Source organism: Lactuca virosa, chromosome 5, assembly GCF_052849685.1.
Source record: "Lactuca virosa cultivar CGN04683 chromosome 5, Lactuca_virosa_CGN04683_v6, whole genome shotgun sequence".
Taxonomy (NCBI): domain Eukaryota; kingdom Viridiplantae; phylum Streptophyta; class Magnoliopsida; order Asterales; family Asteraceae; genus Lactuca; species Lactuca virosa.
Genome location: NC_136430.1, coordinates 332,622,964 through 332,650,210, shown reverse-complemented (window position 1 = coordinate 332,650,210; position 27,247 = coordinate 332,622,964). Strand labels below are relative to the sequence as shown.

General features: G+C 36.0%; 1 protein-coding gene across 1 annotated transcript; it reads right to left on the bottom strand.

Moving 5' to 3' along the window:
- Nucleotides 1–19,509: 19,509 nt before the first annotated feature.
- On the bottom strand, nucleotides 19,510–19,827 carry LOC145113243 (putative mitochondrial protein AtMg00300). Its single transcript, XM_079049354.1, has one exon. The coding sequence runs from the start codon at nucleotides 19,825–19,827 to the stop codon at nucleotides 19,510–19,512; it is 318 nt and encodes a 105-aa protein (XP_078905480.1).
- Between the last annotated feature and the right edge of the window lie 7,420 nt (nucleotides 19,828–27,247).

Below are 27,247 nucleotides of genomic sequence, written 5' to 3'. Positions count from 1 at the left end.
GTGGTGATCCATGGATACTCCATGGAGGTTAAAACCCATGGAGCATAAGGAATGGGTAAAGTCATGAGTTACATGGTGTAACCCTAATAGCCACACTATATAAGAACCCCTTTAGTTCAAGAAATTGGCACTAGTGATACATATTTTGAGGGCTAGCCAATTTGAACATGTATGTCTTCTTCTCATGGTTATTCCAAGAGTTCATGATGTTGTGTGAACCATTTGAGGTATCACACTTGGGGCACTAGGCTCTCAAGCTTCATGAAGACATTCTACATCAAAGAGGTATGTAATTCTAACTTGAGATATTCATTTGAATCAGTGTTATTATGATAGTTAGGATGAATACCTTGGAAAGTTCATATTTGCATGTATAATAGAGAAAACATAGATCCAAGGTATTTAGGGTTGCATGTACACTTAGGAGTGTTAGAATGCTCAAAACCCATCAGTGGTATCAGAGCCTAGGCTTGTTTTCAATTATACTTGATGCAAATTGCTGAAAAATGCTGAAAACGTCGAATTTCGGGCATTCTGGGCACTGGACTCGCCGAGTCCACTGATGAACTCGCCGAGTCCATGAAGAAAATCATCCTACTCGACGAGTAGGTTGATACACTCGACGAGTAGGAGCCCCTGACAGCATATCTTCGAGTTTTTTGGCTAGAAATGGACTAGGAACATTACCATAAGCTGTTTTTGAACCTATAATCCTGTTTTTGATGTGGTAATGTTCATACTAATCCAATTTCAAAGATAATTGTCAATAGATTCATGTTTTGTATTAGTTTAGTGATTAGGCTAATTACATGAAAAAGTTTGATTAAATTATCTTATTCTTATGAGTTGCTTAGATTAATAGAAAAGTTAATTGATTATGTGTTTTCAATCCATTTTAATCTAAGAGTTGATTCTAAAATGTGTTTTTGTAACTTGTCCTCAAGTTATATGAAAAGTCACATTTAAGTTTCATAAAACTCATAAAAGTTGGTAATGGTTACAAAAATGAAGAGTCTTGTCCTCAAGTTATGGAGGTTCAAGAGTCACTTCATTAAGTAATAAAATGTGTAACCTTAATTAATTCTATAAATTTCAAAATAAAGAAAAGTTACATTCTTTTATTAGTTTAAAGTCTTCCATAACTTGTCCTCAAGTTATGGAACTTGAAGAGTTTTTTAATTAAAACTACTTTAAACACATAAGTTATGGAATTAATTAGTTTTGAATAGTTTCAAAACTTGCCCTCAAGTTTTGGAATTTGAAAAGTTTTCTCTTATGAATACTTTAATTCCAAGTTAGCCCTTAGAATTTTAAAAATTTAAAATTCAACCCTTATACTTTATAATATTATAAGTTAATAATATTTATATATATGTATAAGAGTAAAGTCAGTCTTACCGTTAGTAGGCCTCATTCACGAAGCCGGTCTATAAGGGGGGTATAAGGCTACTGCCTATAAAATGGCAGTTTAATGGGTGTCCACTCTCACCCACCGCTTCCTTGACTGGTGGAGGGTCGTTAGCCGAACGGGTAGGACAAGGACTATAATTCTCCCTTCATTAAAAGTATTAATGATAAATACTAAGTAACTAAACACTTATAAATTCCCAATCTTAGTTACTTAGGAAAATGTGAATAAGGTGCTAACCCATGAAATTACACTTTGCACTTTGCTTAAGTCGGTTAGTGGAGCGTGTGTGGTTTACCGGCACACTAGCTTGATTTAACAAGGTAGGCAAAGGGTAACTTAATGTTTATCATAGTATCGATGGAGCGTGTGTGGTTAACCGACACATCGATTGAGGGGTAAACACTTAAGGGTACCAAGTATATTTGCATGGTTATTCACACCTTGTTTTGTGATCCTCGGCATCCCAGTCACAAAACCTGAAGGGCACACTCGAGATTGAAACATTCCATTGAACAGTTCAATGAATCTCAAAAGAATCTAGGAATTTCAAAACCAATTAAAACCTAATAATACATTTCGTTTATCTTGGTGGAAATTGGTGAATCGTCATTCACCTACCTTCAAATATTTTATAGCTTGGATTACGGCATCCCTCTTCTAAGTTATAAAATAGTTTGTTGGGTCCTAGCCTTAATATTTCATATTGGGTGTTATATTAAGGACTTTAAATCAACTATCTTGAATATCTCCCAAAAGATGATCTTCCCAAATCTCTTGAAACAAGTTTTCCTAAAAATGAAGATGATGTCCCATGGAAATCATACTTCTTTCACCTCCTCCAATTATTCTCCCTAACCCGCAAGTTCCTGAAAAGTTTAAGGTCACTCACGCCCTATTGGCAAGCAAAGGTCTATATGTGATCACATCTTGGAGATGTAGTCAGATATTGACAAGCCGGGAGAGTTGGGTGTCAAAGTCTTGAGAAAGTTGGTGACTCAACTATTTTCTAAGTCACATAGTGAGTTCCTTTGGGACTCCTATGAAACAGACTATGACAAGACCCTTAATGATCTTATCTATTTGCTAAGATCAACTTCCTAAAACTTTATGGACATTGACAATGATGACATTGGATATCCAGTAAAGCTCTCTCTTCCCAATGGAAAGGGATCGGCCATAGTCAACTCGGTTGACCAAATGGTAAAGAGAGAGGCTAAGTCTGAGATAGTCTCATTATCAAGGGTCCATTGCCAAAGAAAGGGGCATTAGTTGCGAAGCTGCCAAATTTACCTAAGGATGTTAAAGTCAATAAGTTTGACTCTACTTCAGGTAAAGTCCACTATCTAACTCTACTAAGTTTCTATTCTGAGATTCTTGATACATGATGTGACAGGGTCACATGTTGATGTTTTAAGAATCAAAGAAAAAAAGTGAAGAAACTTAAAGAAAGATTATGCTGAATCTGATCGCGTAGATGGATTTCTATCGCATAGTTTGAAGATCGGATTCTTAAGCTACATCTTAGGAGTTATGATATATTGCATAGGATTAGATAACAACAAAGTTTTCATGTGCTTTTGCATTGTAAGGATAGTTTTTCCGCAAAGTTTTTTAAAATAAAAGGAAAAATGATGATTTTATTTATTTATTTTAAAATATCCTTACAATGGCATTTGAGGAAAAAATTGTTGCTTATATGATTCCATTAATAGCAAGAGTGGAAATATGAAATTGATTCTTTCATTTGTGATAATGTCTAAATTTACCAAATAAGGAAAGATCCTCATCACCCAAGTTTCAATTGGACCGAAACTTGGAATCGTGCAAGTTGTATAGTATGATGGATGAGAATTTTTCATCTTTGGAAAATTAAGACTAGTTCCTTGTTCACATGTATATGTGAGTCAAGTGAAGGACTAAGGGATCGAGTACACATTCTTGTGCACTGGTCAAGTCCACCACAAAAGATCGTTAAGACTATTCGTCATTATTTACTAAAGTTTAGTAAATATGGTTACACTTACAAGCTTAAGTGTAATTCTGAAACATTGGAAAAGATCCAATGTATGGCAGAGCGAATAAGAAGAATCAAATTAGGCAGAAAGATAAAAGTTTCTCAAATCTGAAAAGATGGGAGAGTACTTTAGTATCAGTTTTTGTGATCATCTTAATGATGAAGAAACCATGGCATAATTAGTTCTATAAGGAAATCTTAGTGCATTCTTATGACTAAGAAGAGGAATCTTGAATTGTTGAAATGGTTAAATCAAGAAGATGAGTCATACTTCGTTCCAATACAAGTCTTAGAGTCATACTCCAAGATTGTAACTTGAGTGATATGTCTTAAAGAAGGTTTAAAACACTTGTCAAATGTAAGAGTAAAAGTTTTCTACTCTTGTACATTTGAAATTGGTAAGTTGTGATGTTTTGGATAAAACAAAGACCAACTAAGGCCAATTGTGTGAAGTGTTTGTCTTGATTAGAATCCACACTATCTCTTGAATATCTGACAAGAAAGTCTTATATGTCAAGAGGACAGTGGGAGTCTTAAAGGTCTTGAAAGTCTCAAGAACTAATCAAGAATAAAACCTGAAGTTCTTCACTAGCACACGACTTGAGGTTTATAACCTATCGTGTCGACATGTCTGTGCCTATTCAAGTTGGCTTTGCATAGGAGTTCTGAGAGTTCTCAATTGGTTGCACAGCTACTTGGAAGCAATGGCAGGCCCTTGAGCTGCCAAATGGCAAGAATTTAAGATTGCACAAGTTTAATCCATATAAGTGTGGATTTGTCAGTAACCTTGTCTTGTGATTATGGTTTTGACAAAATTCATATGGATAGGAACTCATACACCATAAAATCTAAGTGTCATAAGGTTTCTCTCCGATTCATGAAAATGATGGTGAGGAAACACTTTCACTAAGTAGATTTTAGCTAGATAGCAATTGTGATATTTGCATTCTCAAAGTCGTTAGTGGAGCGTGTGTGGTTAACCAGCACACTAACATGGACTTGTGAGAAGTGGTAAAGGTCTAAACAATCGAGACTATGATTACGGCATCCCTTTTCATAGTTCTTAAAATTGTTTAGACACACATGTGAGCTATCTAAGATAAGGTGTATGATATTGATAAAGTTTTATCAAAGCAATCTAGTATCAGAAATCTGAACTTTGTTAAGAAAGTCAATAAAGTATTGATTTCTAGAAGTCCAGCTGATTTCTGATTACATGTCAAAGCTAGTGGGAGCATAAGTGTTATGCTAATAATCATCATGTTAGTGGGAGCATGATAATTATGATAAAGGTTGCAAGTTAGCAATGTTAATTGTAGAAAACAAAAGTTTCAATTCGTGAGGCTGCAGGGGTTGAAAAAGTTGTTTTGCTATAATTAAGGGAGAGAAAATTATACTTCATTTCAATTCTAAAAGCTTAGATTGAGATTTTAGTCGTATTTAGTCAAGGATATATATATTATTTTCATGTTGGAATGACTCAACATAAGGAAATTCTCTATATGGGTCCATTCTTTGCGTTCTAAAATTCGATTATGATTACGGCATCCCTTTTCATAATCTGAATTATGAGAACTTGGCAAATAGAAATGGAAATGTTATAGCAAAAGACTGGTTTAGTCTTTATGTGAGACATCATGACTCGTGTCCCATATGCTTCGGATATAGGATCGATTACATGTGCTATATTTATCCTTTCTAAAATTTTCCAAATGCATGGGGCATTAAGAAGGGAAAAGGTCTAGAACTGGATATAATTAAAAGGATTAAGCAATTGTCGAGGACAATCTAAGGTTTACCAAAGATTGGTTGCTCAAGGACAGTTGGAAGTATAGTGTTAATTCTGGAAGGACCATATTGACATAATCTGTAAGGAGGCAACTCTTGTTCAGAAGTGATTGCCAAAATGGAATATGGAAATGTTTCAAAGTTGGAAATTATTCAATCTGTGTAAGATTAGGAAACTTAATGCAAGAAGGATGTTTCCAAGGAGTTGATCTCCTTGGAATGCTCTGTAATGGTTGTTGTCAAGTCTTTCTGACTCTATGCATAATCATTACAGGAGGATCAATGCATATAAGTTTAGAATCTAACAGATTTCAGTAAATGGCATGAATTTGGAATTCTTGCATTTGCAGTAAGGATTTGGGATTGTGAAAGAGGATCATTGGAGTTATGTTCAATTGATCTAATTCACAAAGTGAAGATCATAGACAAACATAATATGCATACTTGGTGTATGGCATGACTAGTGTTTAGAAAACATAGTGTACATGCTTGGAGCATGGGACAACTATTGTTTTAAATTCAAGAATAAAGTTGATAGCTGAAACAGTATACAATGAATAATGTGTAATCATATGGTGATAAATAAAAGGTGTTTTATTTATGTTCATAGGTTTTGATACCATATTAGATTCTATTATTATTGTGTTTCATTTTGCATGTTTTAACTTCCAGAATAACTAGGTCGTTCTTCCTGATTGACTAAGTTATTCAAACTATCCACAGTCGGTCATATGTTGGAAGTAGATATGAATCAAGACTGTCATGGGTTGGCTTGTAGAGGTCTAAGATGTTGGACAAGGGGCTACAACACTCATGAGTGCTCATAAGTTCTGAGTATTGGATTCAACCCGCGCTCATTGGAATCACTTCATGGATTTTATCACGAGTGATCATGAGACGATAATATCTTATATTCTTCAAACCTAGAGATATGAGTTGTTACTATGAGTTGGTTGTACATTGATTGCACGAAAACGCATTCGGTAACTCGGTGTTATAAAACGTGCCTTTGTGTATGATTCAACAAGTAGTAGAACATGCCATATGAGTCGAAGTTTATCCATTCCTTTTACCTTCGGGATAAAAGTGATATCTGTGGGCCCCTCGATGATTTGATGATGACAAATGGAAGTGCTCGGCCGAGCCAGGACTGATTTGATTTGTTCAATTAGTCAGTCGTCATAAATCGGAAATCGGGAAACAACAAATGGACAGAGAGAATGATTATAATCCATGTCTCAGTCCATATGATATCTAGAATGGAGGAATATATGATCCCTTATCTAATGGACAAGTCATTGACAAAGGTCAGAGTTCATCTACAAGGTCAGAGTTCGACAGCGGCTTTTGAGAGCTACGATTGCCAGTTGGTTCCTGAAGTCATACGCAATAATAGTTTTAGACTTATCCAAGTGGGAGACTGTTGGATTAGTGTCTAAGTCCATAACTATAATTGGTATGTACTTGACCCGACTCGGCATGGTCCATTTGGGTTGCATGGCATCGGAACATTTGGATAGACCGTTTATGAGGAAAAGACATTTTGTGACATATTAATATATTATAAGTTCTAATATATTAATATGAAATCATGTTATTTAATTAGTATTGATCAAGAATTAATTTGGACTTAATTTAGTGATCAAAAAGAGACTAATTAAATATATGGGGATTGATTGTGTAAATCATTCATTCTTATATATGTGGGCTTATGATCCAAGATTCCTTTATGTTGGGTTTAACCCATGTGGTGATCCATGGATACTCCATGGAGGTTAAAACCCATGGAGCATAAGGAATGGGTAAAGTCATGAGTTACATGGTGTAACCCTAATAGCCACACTATATAAGAACCCCTTTAGTTCAAGAAATTGGCACTAGTGATACATATTTTGAGGGCTAGCCAATTTGAACATGTATGTCTTCTTCTCATGGTTATTCCAAGAGTTCATGATGTTGTGTGAACCATTTGAGGTGTCACACTTGGGGCACTAGGCTCTCAAGCTTCATGAAGACATTCTACATCAAAGAGGTATGTAATTGTAACTTGAGATATTCATTTGAATCAGTGTTATTATGATAGTTAGGATGAATACCTTGGAAAGTTCATATTTGCATGTATAATAGAGAAAACATAGATCCAAGGTATTTAGGGTTGCATGTACACTTAGGAGTGTTAGAATGCTCAAAACCCATCACTTGGACCTCTACAAACCAACCCATGACAGTCTTGATTCATATCTACTTCCAACATATGACCGACTGTGGATGGTTTGAATAACTTAATCATTCAGGAAGAGCGACTTAGTTATTCTGGAAGTCAAAACATGCAAAGTGAAACACAAGAATAAATGAATCAAATATGGTATCAAACCCTATGAATATAAATAAACACTTTTATTTATCACCATATTGATTACTCATTATTCATTGTTTCGGTTTTATCAACTTTATACTTGAATTTAAAACAATAGTTGTCCCATGCTCCAAGCATGTACACTATGTTTTCTAAACACTAGTCATGCCATACACCAAGTATGTATACTATGTTTGTCTATGATCTTTACTTTGTAAAATAGATCAATTGAACATCACTCCAATGATCCTCTTTTCACAGTCCCAAATCCTTACTGCAAATGCAAGAATTCCAAATTCATGCCATTTACTGAAATCTGTTAGATTCTAAACTTATATGCATTGATCCTCTTAATGATTATGCACGAAGTCAGAAAGACTTGACAACAATCATTACAGAGCATTCCAAAGGAGATCAGCTCCTTGGAAACATCCTTCTTTCATTAAGTTTCCCAATCTTACACAGATTGAATAATTTCTAACTTTGAAACATTTCCATCTTCCATTTTGACTATCACTTCTGAACAAGAGTTGCCTCCTTACAGATTATGTCAATATGGTCCTTCCAGAATTAACATTATACTTCCAACTGTCCTTGAGCAACCAATCTTTGGTAAACCTTAGATTGTCCTTGACAATTGCTTAATCATTTTAGTCATATCCAATTCTAGACCTTTTCCCTTCATAATTCCCCAGGCATTTGGAAAATTTTAGAAAGGATGAATATAGCACATGTAATCGATCCTATATCCGAAGCATATGGGACACGATTCATGATGTCTCACATAAAGACTAAACCAGTCTTTTGCTATAATATTTCCATTTCAATTTGCCAAGTTCTTAAAATTCAGATTATGAAAAGGGATGCCGTAATCATAATCGAATTTTAGAACGCAAATAATGGACCCATATATAGAATTTCCTTATGTTGAGCCATTCCAACATGAAATTCATATATATATCCTTGATTAAATACGATTAAAATCTCAATCTAAGCTTTTAGAATTGAAATGAAGTATAATTTCCTCTCCCTTAATTATAGCAAAACAACTTTTTCAACCCCTGCAACCTCACGAATTGAAACTTTTGTTTTCTATAATTAACATTGCTAACTTGTAACCTTTGTCATAATTATCATGCTCCCACTAACATGATGATTATTAGCATAACACTTATGCTCCCACTAGCTTTGACATGTACTCAGAAATCAGCTGACTTTCTTACCAAAGTTCAGATTTCTGATACTAGATTGTTTTGATAAAACTTTATCAAAATCATACACCTCTCTTAGATAGCTCACATGTGTGTCTAAACAATTTTAGAACTATGAAAAGTAATGCCGTAATCATAGTCTCAATTGTTTAGACCTTTGCCACTTCTCACAAGTCCATGTTAGTGTGCCGGTAAACCACACACGCTCCACTAACGACTTTGAGAATGCAAATATCACAATTTCTATCTAGTTAAAATCTACTTAGTGAAAGTGTTTCCTTACCATCATTTTCATGAATCGGAGAGAAACCTTATGACACTTAGATTTAATGGTGTATGTGTTCTTATCCATGTGAATTGTCAAAACCATAGTCACAAGACAAGGATAATGACAAATCCAAACTCATATGGACTGAACTCAATCTTAATTTCTTGCCATCTGGCAACTCAAGGGCCTGCCATTGCTTCCAAGTTGTTATGCAACCAATTGAGAACTCTAAGAACTCATATGCAAAGCCAACTTTAACTGGAATGAGCACAGAATATGTCAACATGATAGGTTATAAACCTGAAGTCGTGTGCTAGTGATAAACTTACAGGTTTTTATTCTTGATTATCCTTTCAGGATCTTTAAGACTCCCACTATCCTCTTGACACATAAGGCTCACTTGCCAAATATTCAAGAGATAGTTTGGATTCTTTATCAAGACAAACACTTTACACAATTGGCCTAAGTTGGTCTCTGTTTTATCCAAAACATCACAACTTACCAATTTCAAATGTACAAGAGTAGATAACCTTTTACTCTTACATTTGACTAGTGTTAACAAACCCTCTTTAAGATATGTCACTCAAGTTACAATCTTGGAGTATGACTCTAAGAATTGTTTTGGAACGCAGTATGACTCATCTTTTTGATTTAACCATTTCGACAATTCATGACTCCTCTTCTTAGTCATAAGAATGTACTAAGATGACTTTAGAGGACCAATTGTGATATGGTATCTTAATCATTAAGATGATCATAAACATGATACTAAAGTACTCTCCCATCTTTTCAGATTTGAGAAACTTTTATCTTTCTGCCATACTTTGATTCTTCTTATTCGTTCTGTCTCACATTGAAACTTCTCCAATGCTACAGACTTATACTTAAACTTATAAGTATAACCATATTTACTGAACTTAAGTAAATCATGACGAATAGTCTTCTTGATCTTTTGTGGTGGACTTGACCAGTGCACAAGAATGTGTACTCGATCCCTTAGTCCTTTCCTTATTCACATAAGGAATTAGTCTTAATTTTCCAAGCTGAAAGTTCTCATTCATCATACTATACAACTTGCATGATTCCAAGTTTCAGTCCAATTGAACCTTGGGTGATGAGAATCTTTCCTTATTTGGTAATATTAGACACTACCACAACCGAAAGAATCAAATCCATTTTTGCAATATTGCTATCAATGGAATCTTATAAGCAACAACTTTTCACAAATGCCATTGTAAGGATACTTAAAATAAATAAAATCAAAACCTTTTTCTTTTATTTTAAAACTTTGCGGAAAAACTTATCCTTACAATCCATATGAAAACCTTGTTGTTATCTATTCCTAAGCAATATAAATATCATAACTCTTAAGTAATAGCCCAAAATTCTGATCACCGAACCATGCGATTGAAATCCATCTTCGCGATCAGAATCAGCATGTACTTAATAGAGTTAGAAAATGGACTTTACCTGAAGTAGAGCCAAACTTATTGACTTTAACATCCTTAGGTAAATTTGGAAGCTTCGTAACCAATGCCCCTTTCTTTGGCAATAGTTACCTATGGACCCTTGATAATGGGACTATCTCAGACTTCGCCTCTCTCTTTACCATTGGGTCAACCGAGTTGACTATGGCCGATCCCTTCCCATTGGGAAGAGAGAGCTTTACTGGATATCCAATGTCATCATTGTCAATGTCCATAGCGTTTTAGGAAGTTGATCTTAGAAAATAGATAAGATCATTAAGGGTCTTGTCTTAGTCTGTTTCATAGGATTCCCAAAAGAACTCACTATGTGACTTAGAAAGTAGTTGAGCCACCAACTTTCTCATGACTTTGACACCCAACTCTCCCGGCTTGTCAATATGTGACTACATCTCCAAGATGTGATCACACCTAGACCTTGCCTTGCCAATAGGGCTTGCGTGACCTTAAAATTTTTAGGAACTTGTGGGTTAGGGAGAATAATTGGAGGAGGTGAAAGAAGTATGATATCCATGGGACATCATCTTCATTTAGGAAAGCTTGTTTCAAGAGATTTGGGAAGATCATAAATGTCTAGACCAGACATCTTTTTGGGAGATATTCAAGATAGTTGATTTAAAGTCCTTAATACGACACCCAATATGAAATATTAAGGCTAGGACCCAACAAACTATTTTATAACTTAGAAGAGGGATGCCGTAATCCAAGCTATAAAATATTTGAAGGTAGGTGAATGACGATTCACCAATTTCCACCATGAAAAACGAAATAATTTATTAGGTTTTAATTGGATTTGAAAGTCCTAGATCTTTGAGATTCATTGAACTGTTCAAAGGCATGTTTCAATCTCGAGTGTGCCCTTCAGGTTTTGTGACTGGGATGCCGAGGATCACAAAACAAGGTGTGAATAACCATGCAAATATACTTGGTACCCTTAATATTTACCCCTTAATCAGTGTGCCGGTTAACCACACACGCTCCACCGATACTATGATAAATATTAAGTTACCCTTTGCCTACCTTGTTAAGTCCAGGTTAATGTGCCGGTTAACCACACACGCTCCACCGATACTATGATAAATATTAAGTTACCCTTTGCCTACCTTGTTAAGTCCAGGTTAATGTGCCGGTTAACCACACACGCTCTACTAACGACTTAAGCAAAGTGCAAAGTGTAATTTCATGGGTTAGCACCAAATTCACATTTTCCTAAGTAACTAAGATTGGGTATTAATAAGAGTTTAGTTACTTAGTATTTATCATTAATACTTTTAATGAAAGGAGAATTATAGTCCTTGTTCTACCCGTTCGGCTAACGACCCTCCACCAGTCAAGGAAGCGGTGGGTGAGAGTGGACACCCATTAAACTGCCATTTTATAGGCAGTAACCTTATACCCCCCCCCCCTTATAGACCGGCTTCGTGAATGAGGCCTACTAACGGTAAGACTGACTTTACTCTTATACATATATATAAATATTATTAACTTATAATATTATAAAGTATAAGGGTTGAATTTTAACTTTTAAAATTCTAAGGGCTAACTTGGAATTAAAGTATTCATAAGTGAAAACTTTTCAAATTCCAAAACTTGAGGGCAAGTTTTGAAACTATTCAAAACTAATTAATTCCATAACTTATGAGTTTAAAGTAGTTATAACTTTTTTTTTATTGTAACTTATGGAACTAATTAAGGTTACACTTTTTTTTTAATTTAATGAAGAGACTCTTGAACCTCCATAACTTGAGGACAAGTTATGGAGTCATAAAACCATTTAATTAGAACTAGACTCTTCATTTTGTAACCTTTGCCAACTTTTATGAGTTTTATGATTCTTAAATGTGACTTTTCATATAACTTGAGGACAAGTTACAAAAACACACTTTGGAATCAACTCTTAGATTAAAATGGATTGAAAACAACTATTTCACACAACTTTTCTATTAATCTAAGAACCTCATAAGAACAAGATAATTCAAATCATCAATCTTCAAGAAATTAGCATGAACATACAAACTAATACAAATCTTGAAATTATGACAATTATCTTAGAAATTGGATTAGCATGAACATTACCACATCAAAAACAAGTTTATAAGTCCAAAAACATCTTAGGGTAATGTTCCTAGTCCAATTCCAGCCAAAACAATCGAATATATGCATCTAACTCGATTTTTCAGCTACTTTTGCAAGTATAACAAGAAAACAAGCCTAGGCTCTGATACCACTATTGGGTTATGAGCATTCTAACACTCCTAAGTGTACATGCAACCCTAAATACCTTGGATCTATGTTTTCTCTATTATACATACAATTATGAACATCCAAGGTATTATCCTAATCTAGCATACAAAATAATAAATATAACAAGATAGAATACATACCTCTTTGATGTAGAATGTCTTCATGAAGCTTGAGTGCCTAGTGCCCCAAGTGTGACACCTCAAATGGTTCACACAACACCAAATACACTTGGAATAACTTGAGAGAAACTTGAACACTCCTTGAAATCGTCTAGCCCTCACACTCACACATTAGTGCACGATTTCTTGAGCTATGGGATTCTTTTATATGGTGGCTATTAGGGTTACACCATGTAACTCATAACTTTACCCATTCCTTATGCTCCATGGAATTTAACCTCCATGGAGTATCCATGGGTCACCCCATGGACTTAGTCCAACATAAGGAATCTTGGATCACAAGCCCACATATATAAGAATGAATGATTTACACAATCAACCCGTATATTTAATTAGTCTCCTTTTGATCACTTAATTAATTCCAAATTAATTCTTGATCAATACTAATTAAATAACCTTATTAATATATTAGAACTTATAATATATTAACCAACCTTAAGTGTTATTTCTCTCATTATAGTCTATCCAAATGCATGATGCCATGCAACCCAAATGGACCATGTCGGGTCGGGTCAAGTCTTACCAATTATAGTTATGGACTTAGACATTAATCCAACATATATATATATATATATATATATATATATATATATATATATATATATATATATTTCGTATACACCAAGTAATCATAAGGAGTACCAGGTATAGGTCAGGTCATAATAGATAAATTCAATACATCGTTTTCTAGTACAAAAAACATACTCTCAGATAGAACATTGAGTAAACTAAACTAGAAACTTAAAAGGTTTAACCCATTTTATTAAACTAATACAGCTTAAAGGACCTTAATTTGTTAATTATATATTACCTTAGTTTACACATCAGAGTTATATATATGTAATATCCGACAAATAGTTAGATGTGTGCTTTCCGCCTTACTTTCTGTTCCTTGTTTGGTTGTGGGCTTAGGGCAGATTCACACAGTTAACTATATGTTCGATATTAGATTATATATAACTAGTGTAAACTAAGTGATTATAGAAGGAACTGTTGTGGTTACTATTTTTAACTAAAGGAACTATTACAGTTAACTCCGTGAGTACCAAATGAATGCACCAGAGTTATATACAATGAAGATCTAACAAACAATGGGATGTGTGACTTCCGCCTCATTCCCTGTTCCTTGTTTGGTTGTGGGATTAGGGCAAATTCATACAATCGATTGTTTGTTTGATCTGTATTCTATATAACTTATATTCATTTAGTACTCATAGAAAGGATTGTAGAGTCAGTTATACTTATCTTTAATCACATCAGAAGGTATAGGATCTTCTGAGGAACAGGCGAACTTTTCTAAAAAGAGCTTTCAAGTTACTAATACATCACTTAAATACTTATGAACTTACCAGTTTAAATGTTGATCTACTCTTTCAAAATAACTTGTATTCTCAGGTAACTAGTACATAGGTACACCTGCTGGGATTCAGAAGATGGAGCATAGTAGCTTCATGTCTTGTTTTGTCATTTACTTGTGTAATTTATCTTATGTGAAACACATACTTTGTAAACACTTTCTTTCTAATGAAATGGTTGTTTATTACTTTGATTACTATGATGCATGTCTTGTGATACTAAACATGACGTCCCCCGCCCCCGAACGTTTCCGCCGTTCCGGTTTGGGGGTGTGACAGATTGGTATCAGAGCATTGTTTATAGTGAACTAAGTATATCAACCTATAAAAGATATAAAACTATAAATACAATGGGGCCGAAGTGCTCTGGATGATAATATATTTTAAAGGTATAGTAATACCTTATAAAAGTATACATACATACTAGAACAAGTATAACAAGAATAACAGATCAAAAGTATTTAAAGGTTGAACATTCCGGTCAAACCTGGACATTTATGTAATCACATCTGGAATCAATATAGCCCGATCAACTATATTCATTTGAGATGTGACCGACATGTGTTTGGGAGTGATGTGGTGTTGCAACAGCCTTAAAACTTACCTAACTTTATTCAAGGGATTTCTAGATCAGAACATAAAGTTAAAATACTATGGGAGTATTTTATGATACTATAAGACAACAACAAATATAAAACATATCAAGTTCAATACATTAAAATACTATTGGAGTATTTTAGGCACTATAAACAACTTATGTGAGAACTTAAAAGACCCTTCTGGTAGGTCTATGATTCCGGAGTGTATACTTCCAAAGTTTTATATAATTGAGATTTTATAGACTTAGAATTTGTGATCTATGCTCCACTTCTTGTTCCTTGTTTGGTTATGGTTTTGGAGTAAGATCACTTATTCGAAGGTCTATTTAATCTTAAATTATATACAACTTGTATACATTGCGCAATTATAGGAGGACCTGGAAAGGATCACCCCATAATGTTACACTTAAAACTCATAAGTTCTTTAGACATTTCCATTCTCGCACGACAAACCCAGATGGATGTAACCATTTCCGCATAACGGTTAGCAGAAGAGTCAAAGAGGAACAAGAAACAGATTTATGAGAAATTTTTAGAGAAGGATCAGCCAGAGAAACTAAAACATCCTACGCGTCACACTAATAAATAATAACCTTAATTGACTTAGTGAGTTAGTGAATACACTACTCACACTATGTGTTAAGATTATTACTTTTCTTGCAGCCAGTAACAGATATTTAATTCACAGAAATTCATTCGAGGATAACCACTTCTGATTCATGAAGTTTATTTTATATATAGACTTTCATTATGAATTATTTTCCAGAACCCTATGAAAATCAGAACCAGATACACTAGGAAACAAGGATAACTTAGTTCAAATATCACTCGTACAAAACCCACTTCTACTTACTAGTATGGACATATCTCGGAAATGTTGACAGAAACATTGATAATAGTCCAGTAAAGCGTGAAATTGTTTGGTACATTTAAGTTGATGGAATACATCTAGTGATGACCATCATTACTCACGAGATCATTCTTTGCCATGCAACCGAATCATGTCTTCACAAGAAGGAAACCAACCAACAGGCGAGTCACCAATTCTACAGATAGATTCCGCTACTTTTCAGGCTACGGTCACAGCTGCTGTGACAGCCGTCATGGCATATTTCAATGCTAATAACGCCAGCGGAAGCGGAAACGGTGTCGGTTATGCTAATCGCAGTAACAATCACGGGAACCAGCGAATGTCTGTTGACAAAGACACCCCAGACCATAAACCTAAGAACAAGAAACGAAAGAAAAACGGGAAAAAGTCGGTTCAAGGTTCTAACAAGAGACGACAGCCTCTGACTACCCCTGTGGTCACAACAAGAGTCACAACATCTGGTACTTCATCTGCCACTACAACCCCCGTCAAGCGATATGCTGGAAATCTCCCAAAGTGCAACAAATGCAACTACCACCACAACGGACCCTGCCGAGAGTTACAATGTAGAAATTGTAACAGAAAGGGGCACACTGCCCGTTTCTGCAGGGCGCCGGCACAGCCAATCCCCCAAGTGAAACAAGTATGTTTCACGTGCGGCGAATTTGGACACTTCAGGAAAGAATGTTCAACGGAGAGAAATGACAAAGGATTTCGCTTCTGCAGAACTCCGACTCAACATATCACTTCAACCACCGATGCTAGTATAGTTCAGGTATGCCATGCATGTGGTGAAATGGGGCATGCCAAGAAACACTGCCCAACAGAGAAAGGTGACGAAGGAGAAGGAGGAATCTAATGACTTGACATAAAGGAGTATCGAAGGACCCCTCTTTTGAGACGGTACAAATACTACGTACCAGGGTTAGCAAACACGAGGTACAACGTCATACCGGGTTTCAATAACAAAGGTACAAATACAACGTACCAGGGTTAGCAAACACGATGTATGATACAGGAAAAACATTAAACATAAGTAAAATGTGTAACATAAACATTCAGTTAGAAGGTGACTTATAATGCTAACTTTATAATTTCTCGGTAGATACATCTAGGATATATATATTAATTGAGTTCAGCAGATAGTAGAATGTGTGCTTTCCGCTTCATTCCCTGTTCCTTGTTTGGTTGTGGGTTTAGAGCAGATGCACCCAGTCTACTATCTATTCGATCTTGACTATATATATATATATATATATATATATATATATATATATATATATATATATATATATATATTTCGTATACACCAAGTAATCATAAGGAGTACCAGGTATAGGTCAGGTCATAATAGATAAATTCAATACATCGTTTTCTAGTACAAAAACATACTCTCAGATAGAACATTGAGTAAACTAAACTAGAAACTTAAAAGGTTTAATCCATTTTATTAAACCAATACAACTTAAAGGACCTTAATTTGTTAATTATATAATACCTTAGTTTACACATCAGGGTTATATATATGTAATATCCGACAAATAGTTAGATGTGTGCTTTCCGCCTTACTTCCTGTTCCTTGTTTGGTTGTGGGCTTAGGGCAGATTCACACAGTTAACTATCTGTTCGATATTAGATTATATATAACTAGTGTAAACTAAGTGATTATAGAAGGAACTATTGTGGTTACTATTTTTAACAAAAGGAACTATTACAGTTAACTCTGTGAGTACCAAATGAATGCACCAGAGTTATATACAATGAAGATCTAACAAACAATGGGATGTGTGACTTCCGCCTCATTCCCTGTTCCTTGTTTGGTTGTGGGATTAGGGCAGATTCATACAATCGATTGTTTGTTTGATCTGTATTCTATATAACTTATATTCATTTAGTACTCATAGAAAGGATTGTAGAGTCAGTTATACTTATCTTTAATCACATCAGAAGGTATAGGATCTTCTGAGGAACAGGCGGAATTTTCTAAAAAGAGCTTTCAAGTTACTAATACATCACTTAAATACTTATGAACTCACCAGTTTAAATGTTGATCTACTCTTTCAAAATAACTTGTATTCTCAGGTAACTAGTAGACAGGTACACCTGCTGGGATTCAGAAGATGGAGCATAGTAGCTTCATGTCTTGTTTTGTCATTTACTTGTGTAATTTATCTTATGTGAAACACATACTTTGTAAGCACTTTCTTTCTAGTGAAATGGTTGTTTATTACTTTGATTACTATGATGCATGTCTTGTGATACTAAACATGACGTCCTCCGCCCCCGAACGTTTCCGCCGTTCCGGTTTGGGGGTGTGACACCAAGTGCTCCAAACCCCTTCCAGGTGCTCCAACCCCCTTTCTATATGATCCGTTCCTTTGTCAGACGATCCATTCCCTTCTCAGATGATCCGTTCCTTTGTCACATGCTTCATGAACCCTAAGTGCTTCATCGAGTTCCAAGTGATCTAAATGCTCCATGAACATGATCCAAATGCTCGAGTCACATTTAACAATCTCCATATTGACTTGAGCATCCTCTAAACTCCACCTCGAACAAGAACATCATCTCCCATCCTGCTATCAAGCCCCGAAAGGGCTTACCTCCTGCGAACATCAACAAAGTCCAAGCAAAGCTTGAACTTCTCTCTAGGCAACGACCTTGTCACCATGTCTTCCGGATTCTCCTTGACACCAAACTTTTGAATGCATAACCTGTCATAGAGCATGATAGGTTTCTCCACCTTCAAAAAAGACTCTGTATGAGACCAACCACCAATGATCTTCTTATCTCCAGATCATTTTCATGGTTCAAGTATATCAATCCAACCAAGTCCATATCTCGTGCATTTGCACTATACACCAGAAAAACATTAAGTGTTCCCTTTAAGAGTCGCAAGATCTACTCGATCACTTCCTAATGAGCTTTTCCCTGATTTCCTCGAACCACCAACGAAGAACCAACAAGTTTAGACAAATCACAACAGAACGACCACAAGACTTTCTCAAAGTAATGAGAAATGTATGACCTTCCTGCTCTTCTATAACTCTGAAACTCCACCTTTTGGCTAGCACCCTCATCTTTCCCCGCAACAATTGTACCACCTCCTCTCTGGTTACACATAACAGATTCAAAGGTCACATCTCTACTAATAACGAATTTTGGAGTTTGTTCTTCTGTACACCACAGACGATGACCTTTCCCTTCAGATGCATATCCTAGAAATATGCACTTCATTTTCCTGCGCTCCAGTTTACGATCATTCACACGAGGATAAGCAGAGCATCCAAACATTCGTAAATCAGTGTTCTCAGAGATTTCCCCAGACCACACCTCTTGAGGAGTCTTACAATAAGTTGCAGTTGATGAAGATCTATTTGCCAGATAACAAGCAATATTGACTACTTCTGCCCAGAATTGCTCTGATAAATTAGCAGATAATTGCATGCACTAAGCATGCTCCACCAGTGTTTGGTTCATTCGTTCCGCCACTCCACTTTGCTGTGGTGTTAGCTGTACAGTGTGATGCCTCACTATACCTTCTGTTTTGCAGAAGTTGTCAAATGAAGCCTTGCAAAACTCCAACCCATTTTCCATTCTAAGTTACTTCTGTTTCTCAACCATCTTCTTCCACTCCTGGAACCGCCCAAACACTTCATCTTGGTCCATTATCTTCAGAAAGTACACCCATTTATTCCTTGAGTAATCATCGATAAAAGTCACAAAGTATTAACATCCACCATGAGACTTCACAGGAGAGGGAACCCATAGATCTGAGTGGACACACTCGAGAATCTCCTTGCTTGAGTGTTGAACCGAACTGAACTTCACCCTGCTTTGTATCTCTTGAACACAAGCTTCACCAGGTTTAGTATTTCCAGTTTCATCTCCACCAAACAACCCCTTTTTGCTCACATATTCCAATTTAGGATGTCGCAACTTTATTTCATGATCATACTGATCCAAGGATATGGATACAATCACCGTGCCCCCAATCGTACAACCATCCAAAATATAAATCCCATGAGGATTCATCCTTCCCTTCATAACTACAAGAGCACCCTTGGAGACTCTTTACCAGTCATCCTCTCCAGAATGTTTCAATCCATCCTTCGCCAAAGTTCCAAGAGAAATCAAATTCTTTCGATGTTCCAAGACGGACCAACAATCCAGTTTCCTGACCATACCATTATGCATCTTGATCTGCACTGTGCCACTTCCCTTGATATTGTTCACCTAATTATCACCCATCTTGACTGTTCCATTCCACCCTTTAAAGGATTCGAACAAGTCATGATTGCATATCATATGATAAGATGCTCCAGAGTCCAAGACCCAAGCATCAGCAGAACTAGATGTACAAACTGTCAAAACTTCACCATCATCCCCTTCATCAGATTTTCCTTGAACCACAACAACATTGTTGTTTCTTGGTCCAACACCATTACTCCATTTCTTCAACAATGGAAAATCTCTTCTGAAGTTCCCATTTTCCTTGCAGTTATAACATTTGATGTTGGCTTTAGATTCGGAACTTAACTTCCCTTTGTTACCTCCACCTCTATCCAATGTTCTTCCTATGCCTGCGAACAAACCGGAACTGGAAACTTCTTCTCCAACTGAAACTTTTCTTTTTAGTTCCTTGGACATCAAAGAATCCTTCACATCATTCGCAGTGATCGTTGTCCTAAAATACAACATGGTATCAACTAAATTATCATAAGAATTCGGCAGTGAACATAAGAGGATAAATTCTTGATCTTCATCTTCAATCTTTACATTCACACCTTATAAGTCCAAGATGATCCTATTGAAGTTGTCTAGATGATCATTCACTTGGGTGCTTTCCGACATCCTAAGAGTATACAAACACTGCTTCTGGTATAGTCTATTCTTCAGAGAATTGTTCTGATACTTGTCACACAATTTCTCCCAAAGCCCATCAGCACTCGTTTGAGCCACGACCTCTCTTAGTACTTCGTCTGTCAAACTCAACAGAATAGAGTTATGCGCTCTTTCAAGAATATCCACCTTCCTTTCATCCTCCATGTCCTTTGGCAGTTTCGCTTCTCCTTCAAGTGCCGGTGCACATCCTTGTTGAACTAGAAGAGCCTTCATCTTCACCTTCCACAAAGTGATATCATTCGAACCATTGAACTTCTCAAAATCGAACTTGTGAGATGCCATCTTTAATCAACAGAACACCAACCACAGCTCTGATACTACTTGTTAGGGAACACATATGGATGCTTGTCAAGAATCAGAACAAATCTAATGCCAGTTGCCAAGTTCAGATGACCCTTGTTAGGAAGTATTTACGTGGTTCAGTCAAGGTGACCTACGTCCACGGGCAGGAGGGGAGTATTCTTTTATTTCAGAGTTCTCAAATAGAGGTAACAAGTACAATTACACAGAGATTCACCTATCAATCTAGAATTCAAGATACAAGACACAAGACAACTGAATCTGCATGCATCCTTATTTATACTTGAGGGGTCATACCTAAAACCCAAATGGGCCAAGCCCATTGGCCCATAGGCCCATGAAAAGTGACAACCAATCATATTCCGCCATGCAGCATATTCTAGAACATTCTTCCATGTCATACAACCCATGAGCATCAACAACACACATGATGGACCACTTTGACCATAGTGGAGCAACATGATGCACAAGTGGTGCATCATGAACACTAATGGCCCAACATCCATCATGGTGGCGCAACATGGTGTAATCCTTAAGCAATACCAATTTCTGAGTATCCTTGAATGATCTTGAGCATCATAGAGGACTTCATAGCATACTTGGCTCATCAGGGATACCATGTCTCATCAAGGAACCAAAATGGCCCATCTTGCACCATGATGGAGCAACATGTGCAAGGATAGCGCAACAGGCATCAAGAAATGTGCAAGAACTTCTACGTTGGAGCAACATCATCACCTTAGCGCAACAAGGTCTATCTTGGTGCAACAAGGACATGCTTGGTGCAACAAGAACCTACTTGGAGCAACAAGGCTTATTCATGGCGCAAGAGGGACATGCTTGGTGCAAGAAGGAATGCCCTTGGCGCAACGACATTCTTCTTGGCCCAACACTTCATCATTTGGCACAACAAGTTCATTTTTTGATCCATATCACTCCCAAGTGCTCCAAACCCCTTCCAGGTGCTCTAAACCCCCTCTATATGATCCGTTCCGTTGGCACTTGATACGTTCCTTTGTCAGACGATCCATTCCCTTCTCAGATGATCCATTCCTTTTTCACATGCTCCATGAAACCTTAGTGCTCCATCGAGTTCCAAGTGCTCTAAATGCTCCATGAACATGATCCAAATGCTCGAGTCACATTTAACACAGAGGATTCAAATGTTCAGGACAAACCAGAAAAAAAGGCCGTTAGGCCCTAACGTGTAACAAATTAAATTATATAAACTAATTTTTTTTAAAACGACGATAACTTTATAACAATAAACATAGCAAAATCATAATATTTTAATGAGTAGTTACTGATGTGGGTAGAAAATTGGTCTTACCATTTATATCTGAAAGTAACATCTCGAGCAAGCCTAAGAGATCTTGAATTTATTCAGTATCTTGGAATGTCATTGTTTTTATTGTGAAATCTTGTGTAGGGACTCAAGGCATAACGGAAATGAAAAAGACCAAGTCAATAACATGTGGTTAATACTAGAAGAATATTGAAGACCCTCGAAAAAGCCGGGTCAAACAAAGATCAAGGAGAATCCCAAGATTTTTGGAGTTTTAGTTATTATCGTTATGTATAAAAGACTAGATGAGCATATGCACACAGACACACTCACTTCTTCTTCTTCTCTAATTTTTTCAACACTTGAGCACAACCACATTCTATCTAAGATCAGCTAGCACTTGTAACATTTATTTACGATTTAATATAAATTTTAAGGCATGTGAGTTTATTACCTCCCAAGGTTTTATTCCGGAGATCCAAAAAGATTAAGGGCTTTCCTCGTATATCAATGTATTTTTCATTTGGTTTTATTCATTTATATTTGTCCAAACGATTACAACACTGTTTGCATACTTTTTTGATTGTTTATCTGTTTTCATATCAACTTATCAAGATATTTTGTGATATCTTGATGCCTTTTCGAGTATATTGTTGCTTTCTTACTCGAACTTATTTATCAAACATTTTTGGTACTATTTTTGTCCCATACATCTCAAATACATTTGGTTTCACTTAAAGATAAATGAATTATATTTAACAATTTTCTGACCATTTTAGTTTCCTACCCAGGATCTTGGGCACAACCAGGAGCTTCAGCATATTTCAAGAAGCTAAAGCACTCTAGATTTAGCACTTTAAAATCAACATCACACCACACTTACTAATTTGGTTATGAAATTAGTTTGTTAATTCTTGACCAAAACAATTTGGCACCATCCGTGGGACACCTGGTGTTATTACATTTTTCTCTTTAAAGTTACTAGAAAAGCTTTTTTTTTTCCAATTTTTTAATCACATACATATTTCTGCACCAAAAATGTCTTATTTACCAAAATCCATTTCTAGCACTATTTTTTCCATCTTAACTGGTCAGAACTTACCCCTCACCTCCTGCAACCACCGCGCAAAGGAGAAGCGTTGAAATCCACAGAAGGACAGTTCCAACATCCTCACCATTTCAGTATTCAGAAAGTACAAGCCAAGAAATACCTATCATGATTTCGAACAATAAAATCATATCCATGCTGACCATGATGGATCGGTACATCACTGAGCAAAGCAAAACTAATCAGATGTTGTTCGAAAGGATGGAGACGTTAGGCTCGAGCTTGAGAAGAACCGTAGAAATTACGCCAACTCTACATTTGGTCTTACAACCCAGGATCCTGAATTTCGAGATCGGAGCATCGATATAAATCCAAGTCGGGGACTTCATATCCAGAGAGGAGGTCTTGTCTCCCAAGATATTGAAGTGATATTCAACATCTCACCTACTACCCAAGATTATGGGATAATTCTCGTAGTGGAAAAGGAACTCAGGCAGCTAAGAGATATGATCTCAAGCTTACCAGGTGTCATTCAACCAACACCAGAAGTTTCACCTGTCAGCCACATGATTTCAAAATTCGCACCCCCTATATTTGATATTAAAGTCCTAAAGAGTTTTCAAGCGCCAAACATGAAGATGTATGATGGGACCACGAATCCTGAGGATCATATCGCCCAATACAGAGAACACATGGAGATAGTCCCAATTCCAGAACATCTCAAGGAAATTTGTTTATGCAAGGGTTTTGGTTCAACCCTTATGATCCGCAATAAAATAGCTCCTAAATGTCCCCCCTTCCTCCATTACTTCCTTCACGTATTTGGTTAACTTACTTAATAATTAATTTTCTTACAGTAGATCTTTTAAAAAAACTAACAAGTGATCATTACATAGTAATTGAAGGAAATGATGAAACCTTGAGAGATTATGTTAACAGGTTTGGGAAGGAAGTCATAGAGATTCCACATCTAAAAGTAGCTATGGCCATGGAAGATTTTAATATGGGACTAAAGAAAGATTCTCCATTTTATGAGGATATTTTCATGACCCCATGCAAGAAACTGGACAAATTCAGAAATAGAGCCTTGAGATTCATCAGGCTAGAAGAAGACATGTCTACTTTATGCAATGCAGAATCTTGGGGACAAGGAAAGGTGGCCTATGAAAAATGAGAAGACCCCAGGATGGAATGAAAAGTCCAAGTGGTGTGCTTACCACGAAGACTTCAACCATATTACCAAAGACTGCTTCTCCCTCAACAAAGAAATCAACTATATATTAAGAAATGGGCATTTAAAAGAACTCTTAGGAAGGAAGAAGGAAAATAGTACCCAAGGATACCAAGATCTTGAAGTCACCCCCCCATAAATAATAGCATTTCCTCCTTTGGATGCCAAGGTAATCAAGTTTATCTCTGGTGTTTCTGACATTTGTGGAACCTCTTAGTACGTAACCACAAGACATGGAAGAAGTTCCAAAATGGAAAAGGAAGACATGCCAAGAAAGAATGCATTCTTGACCAACAAGAAGGAGTTATCATTTGATGAAGATGACATGGAGAATTTCCTTGATCCACACCACGGTGGACTAGTCATAACGCTTTATGTGGCTAACCATTTCGTTTGAAGAATCTTAATAGATGGAGGTAATTCAGTCAACATCATCTTGTTAGAGACACTCAACAAGATGAGCATCTCAGAATTTGAGATAGTCCGAAGGTACTCAGTCATAGTAGGATTCAATAGTGAAACCATGAACACCATTGGAGAGATCAAGTTACCAATTTACATAGAGGGAGTTAACTTTATCCAATGTTTTTGTGTTGTTGATTCTTTGTCTTGCTATAATATTATCTTAGACAGGTCGTGGATCCATGACATGAAAGCCATCCCCTCAACTTACCAACAATGTATAAAGATGCCTACACCATGGGAGTACTCAAGATCAACAACGACCAACAAGAAGCCAAATATTGTTATACCACTTCAATAAAAAAACTCAAATATTCTTAGACAAGCATAGCAATTAAAGAAAAAGGCACGGGATGTTCTAGAAAGCAAGGAAAGTGAATTCAAAGAAGTCTCACTAGACCCCGAGGATCCTAACATCAAGGTGCTACTAGGCGCAAATCTTGACCAAGATCTTGTGCAGGATCTTACCAAGTTCCTCAAAAATAGAAAATCAACCTTCGCCTAAAAACCGAAGATATAACAGGTATATCTAAGGATGTAATAACCCATAAAATTAATATTGGTCTAAGTTTCAGGCCGATTCATCAAAAAAGAAGAAAATTTTCACATGAAAGGAACTTGGTCATCCAAGAAGAGGTTGAAAGATTGCTCAAGATCAAGATAATCAAATAAGTAAAATTCCCAATAGAGAGTATGCGTAGAATTTACGGATCTCAATAAAGCATGCCTTAAAGATCCATTTCCTCTCCCACACATAGATTTTTTGGTATATGCAACTGCAGGTCATGAGATACTTACTGTCATGGATGTTTCAGCTAGATTTCAATAAATCTATATGGAGCCATCAGACCAAGAAGATACATCCTTTATAACTCCAGTAGGTATATATTGCTATATAACATTGAATTTTGGTTTAAAAAATGCAGGTATAACATACCAAATATTAGTGAACAAGATGTTCAAAGATCAACTTGGAAAAACCATGGAAGTCTACATAGATTACATGGTAGTAAAATGCAAGAAAGCTAAAGATCATCTCCAAGATCTCGAGGAAGCATTCAATATCTTGGATTAGTTCAACATGAAGTTAAACCATTCCAAATGCCATTTTGGTGTTAAAGTAGGAAAATTCTTGGGCTATATGGTAACAAAGAGAGGAATTGAAGCTAGTCTGGAACAAATTAAGGCTATCTTAAATTTACAATCTCCATCTTCATCCAAAGATGTCCAAATATTATTAGGTAGAGTTGTAGCCCTAAACATGTTTATATCTGTAACACCCCAAATTTTTCAAAACTTTTTTAATGCTAGGTTTTAAAACATTTATGTGTTAACCCACATTAAAAAAAAACCGGTCCTATAAAAATATTTACACATTTAAAACATTGGATGTTACCATTAAGCATCAATACAACCAAAGCAATCAAATAAGAATTACATCAATACAATTTACAAGGAACTTAATAAGTTCCACTCCATTCTCTATCACTTAACTTCTAACTTCCATCTATCGTCCTCTCTATTGAAGCGTAACCTGAGATACAATGCATTAAAATTAGATATGTAAGACAAAAATGTCTCGTGAGTTTCAAGCATTTATATGAAAAAATCATTTCATTCATAACATAACATAGTTTTTGACCATAAAACATTTTCAAGCATTTTCAAGGTAAACTCTTTTAATACACATCAAAAATATCATTTCATATCTTACCATTTCATGTCTTACCATATCATTTCATTTAATCCTTTTCCATTTTCATTTCCATTTCCATTTCCAAGACCAAGGTGGAAAGAAAAAATCAATCCACCAAGGCATCATGTTTTCAAAGGCCAATGTGAAAAGAAGAAAACCAATTCACCAAGGTATCATTCCCTGGGATTTCCATCCAAGTCTAGTGCCAAGGTAAAAAGAACAAATCGATCCACCAAGGTGTCATGCTGATCAGGTCATCTACTTCGTGAAGGGAAGGTACCACCCCAGTAGATTCCTCCAGTACCTCTAATGAGGTATCATGGCTCGGGCTGTTTTCATTATTTCTTTTCTTTTTTTCCTTTTTATTACTTTCAATTTTCTTTTCATTACTTTCCATTTCTTTTCATTACTTTCCATGCTTTACACATTTCATACGTTAGTATTAAAATACTCATTTCCAAAATTAAAGCATCTATATTTCAAAACCTTTCAAATACATTATCAAAATATACGTTGCTCCAAAACTTTCTTTTCTTTCAA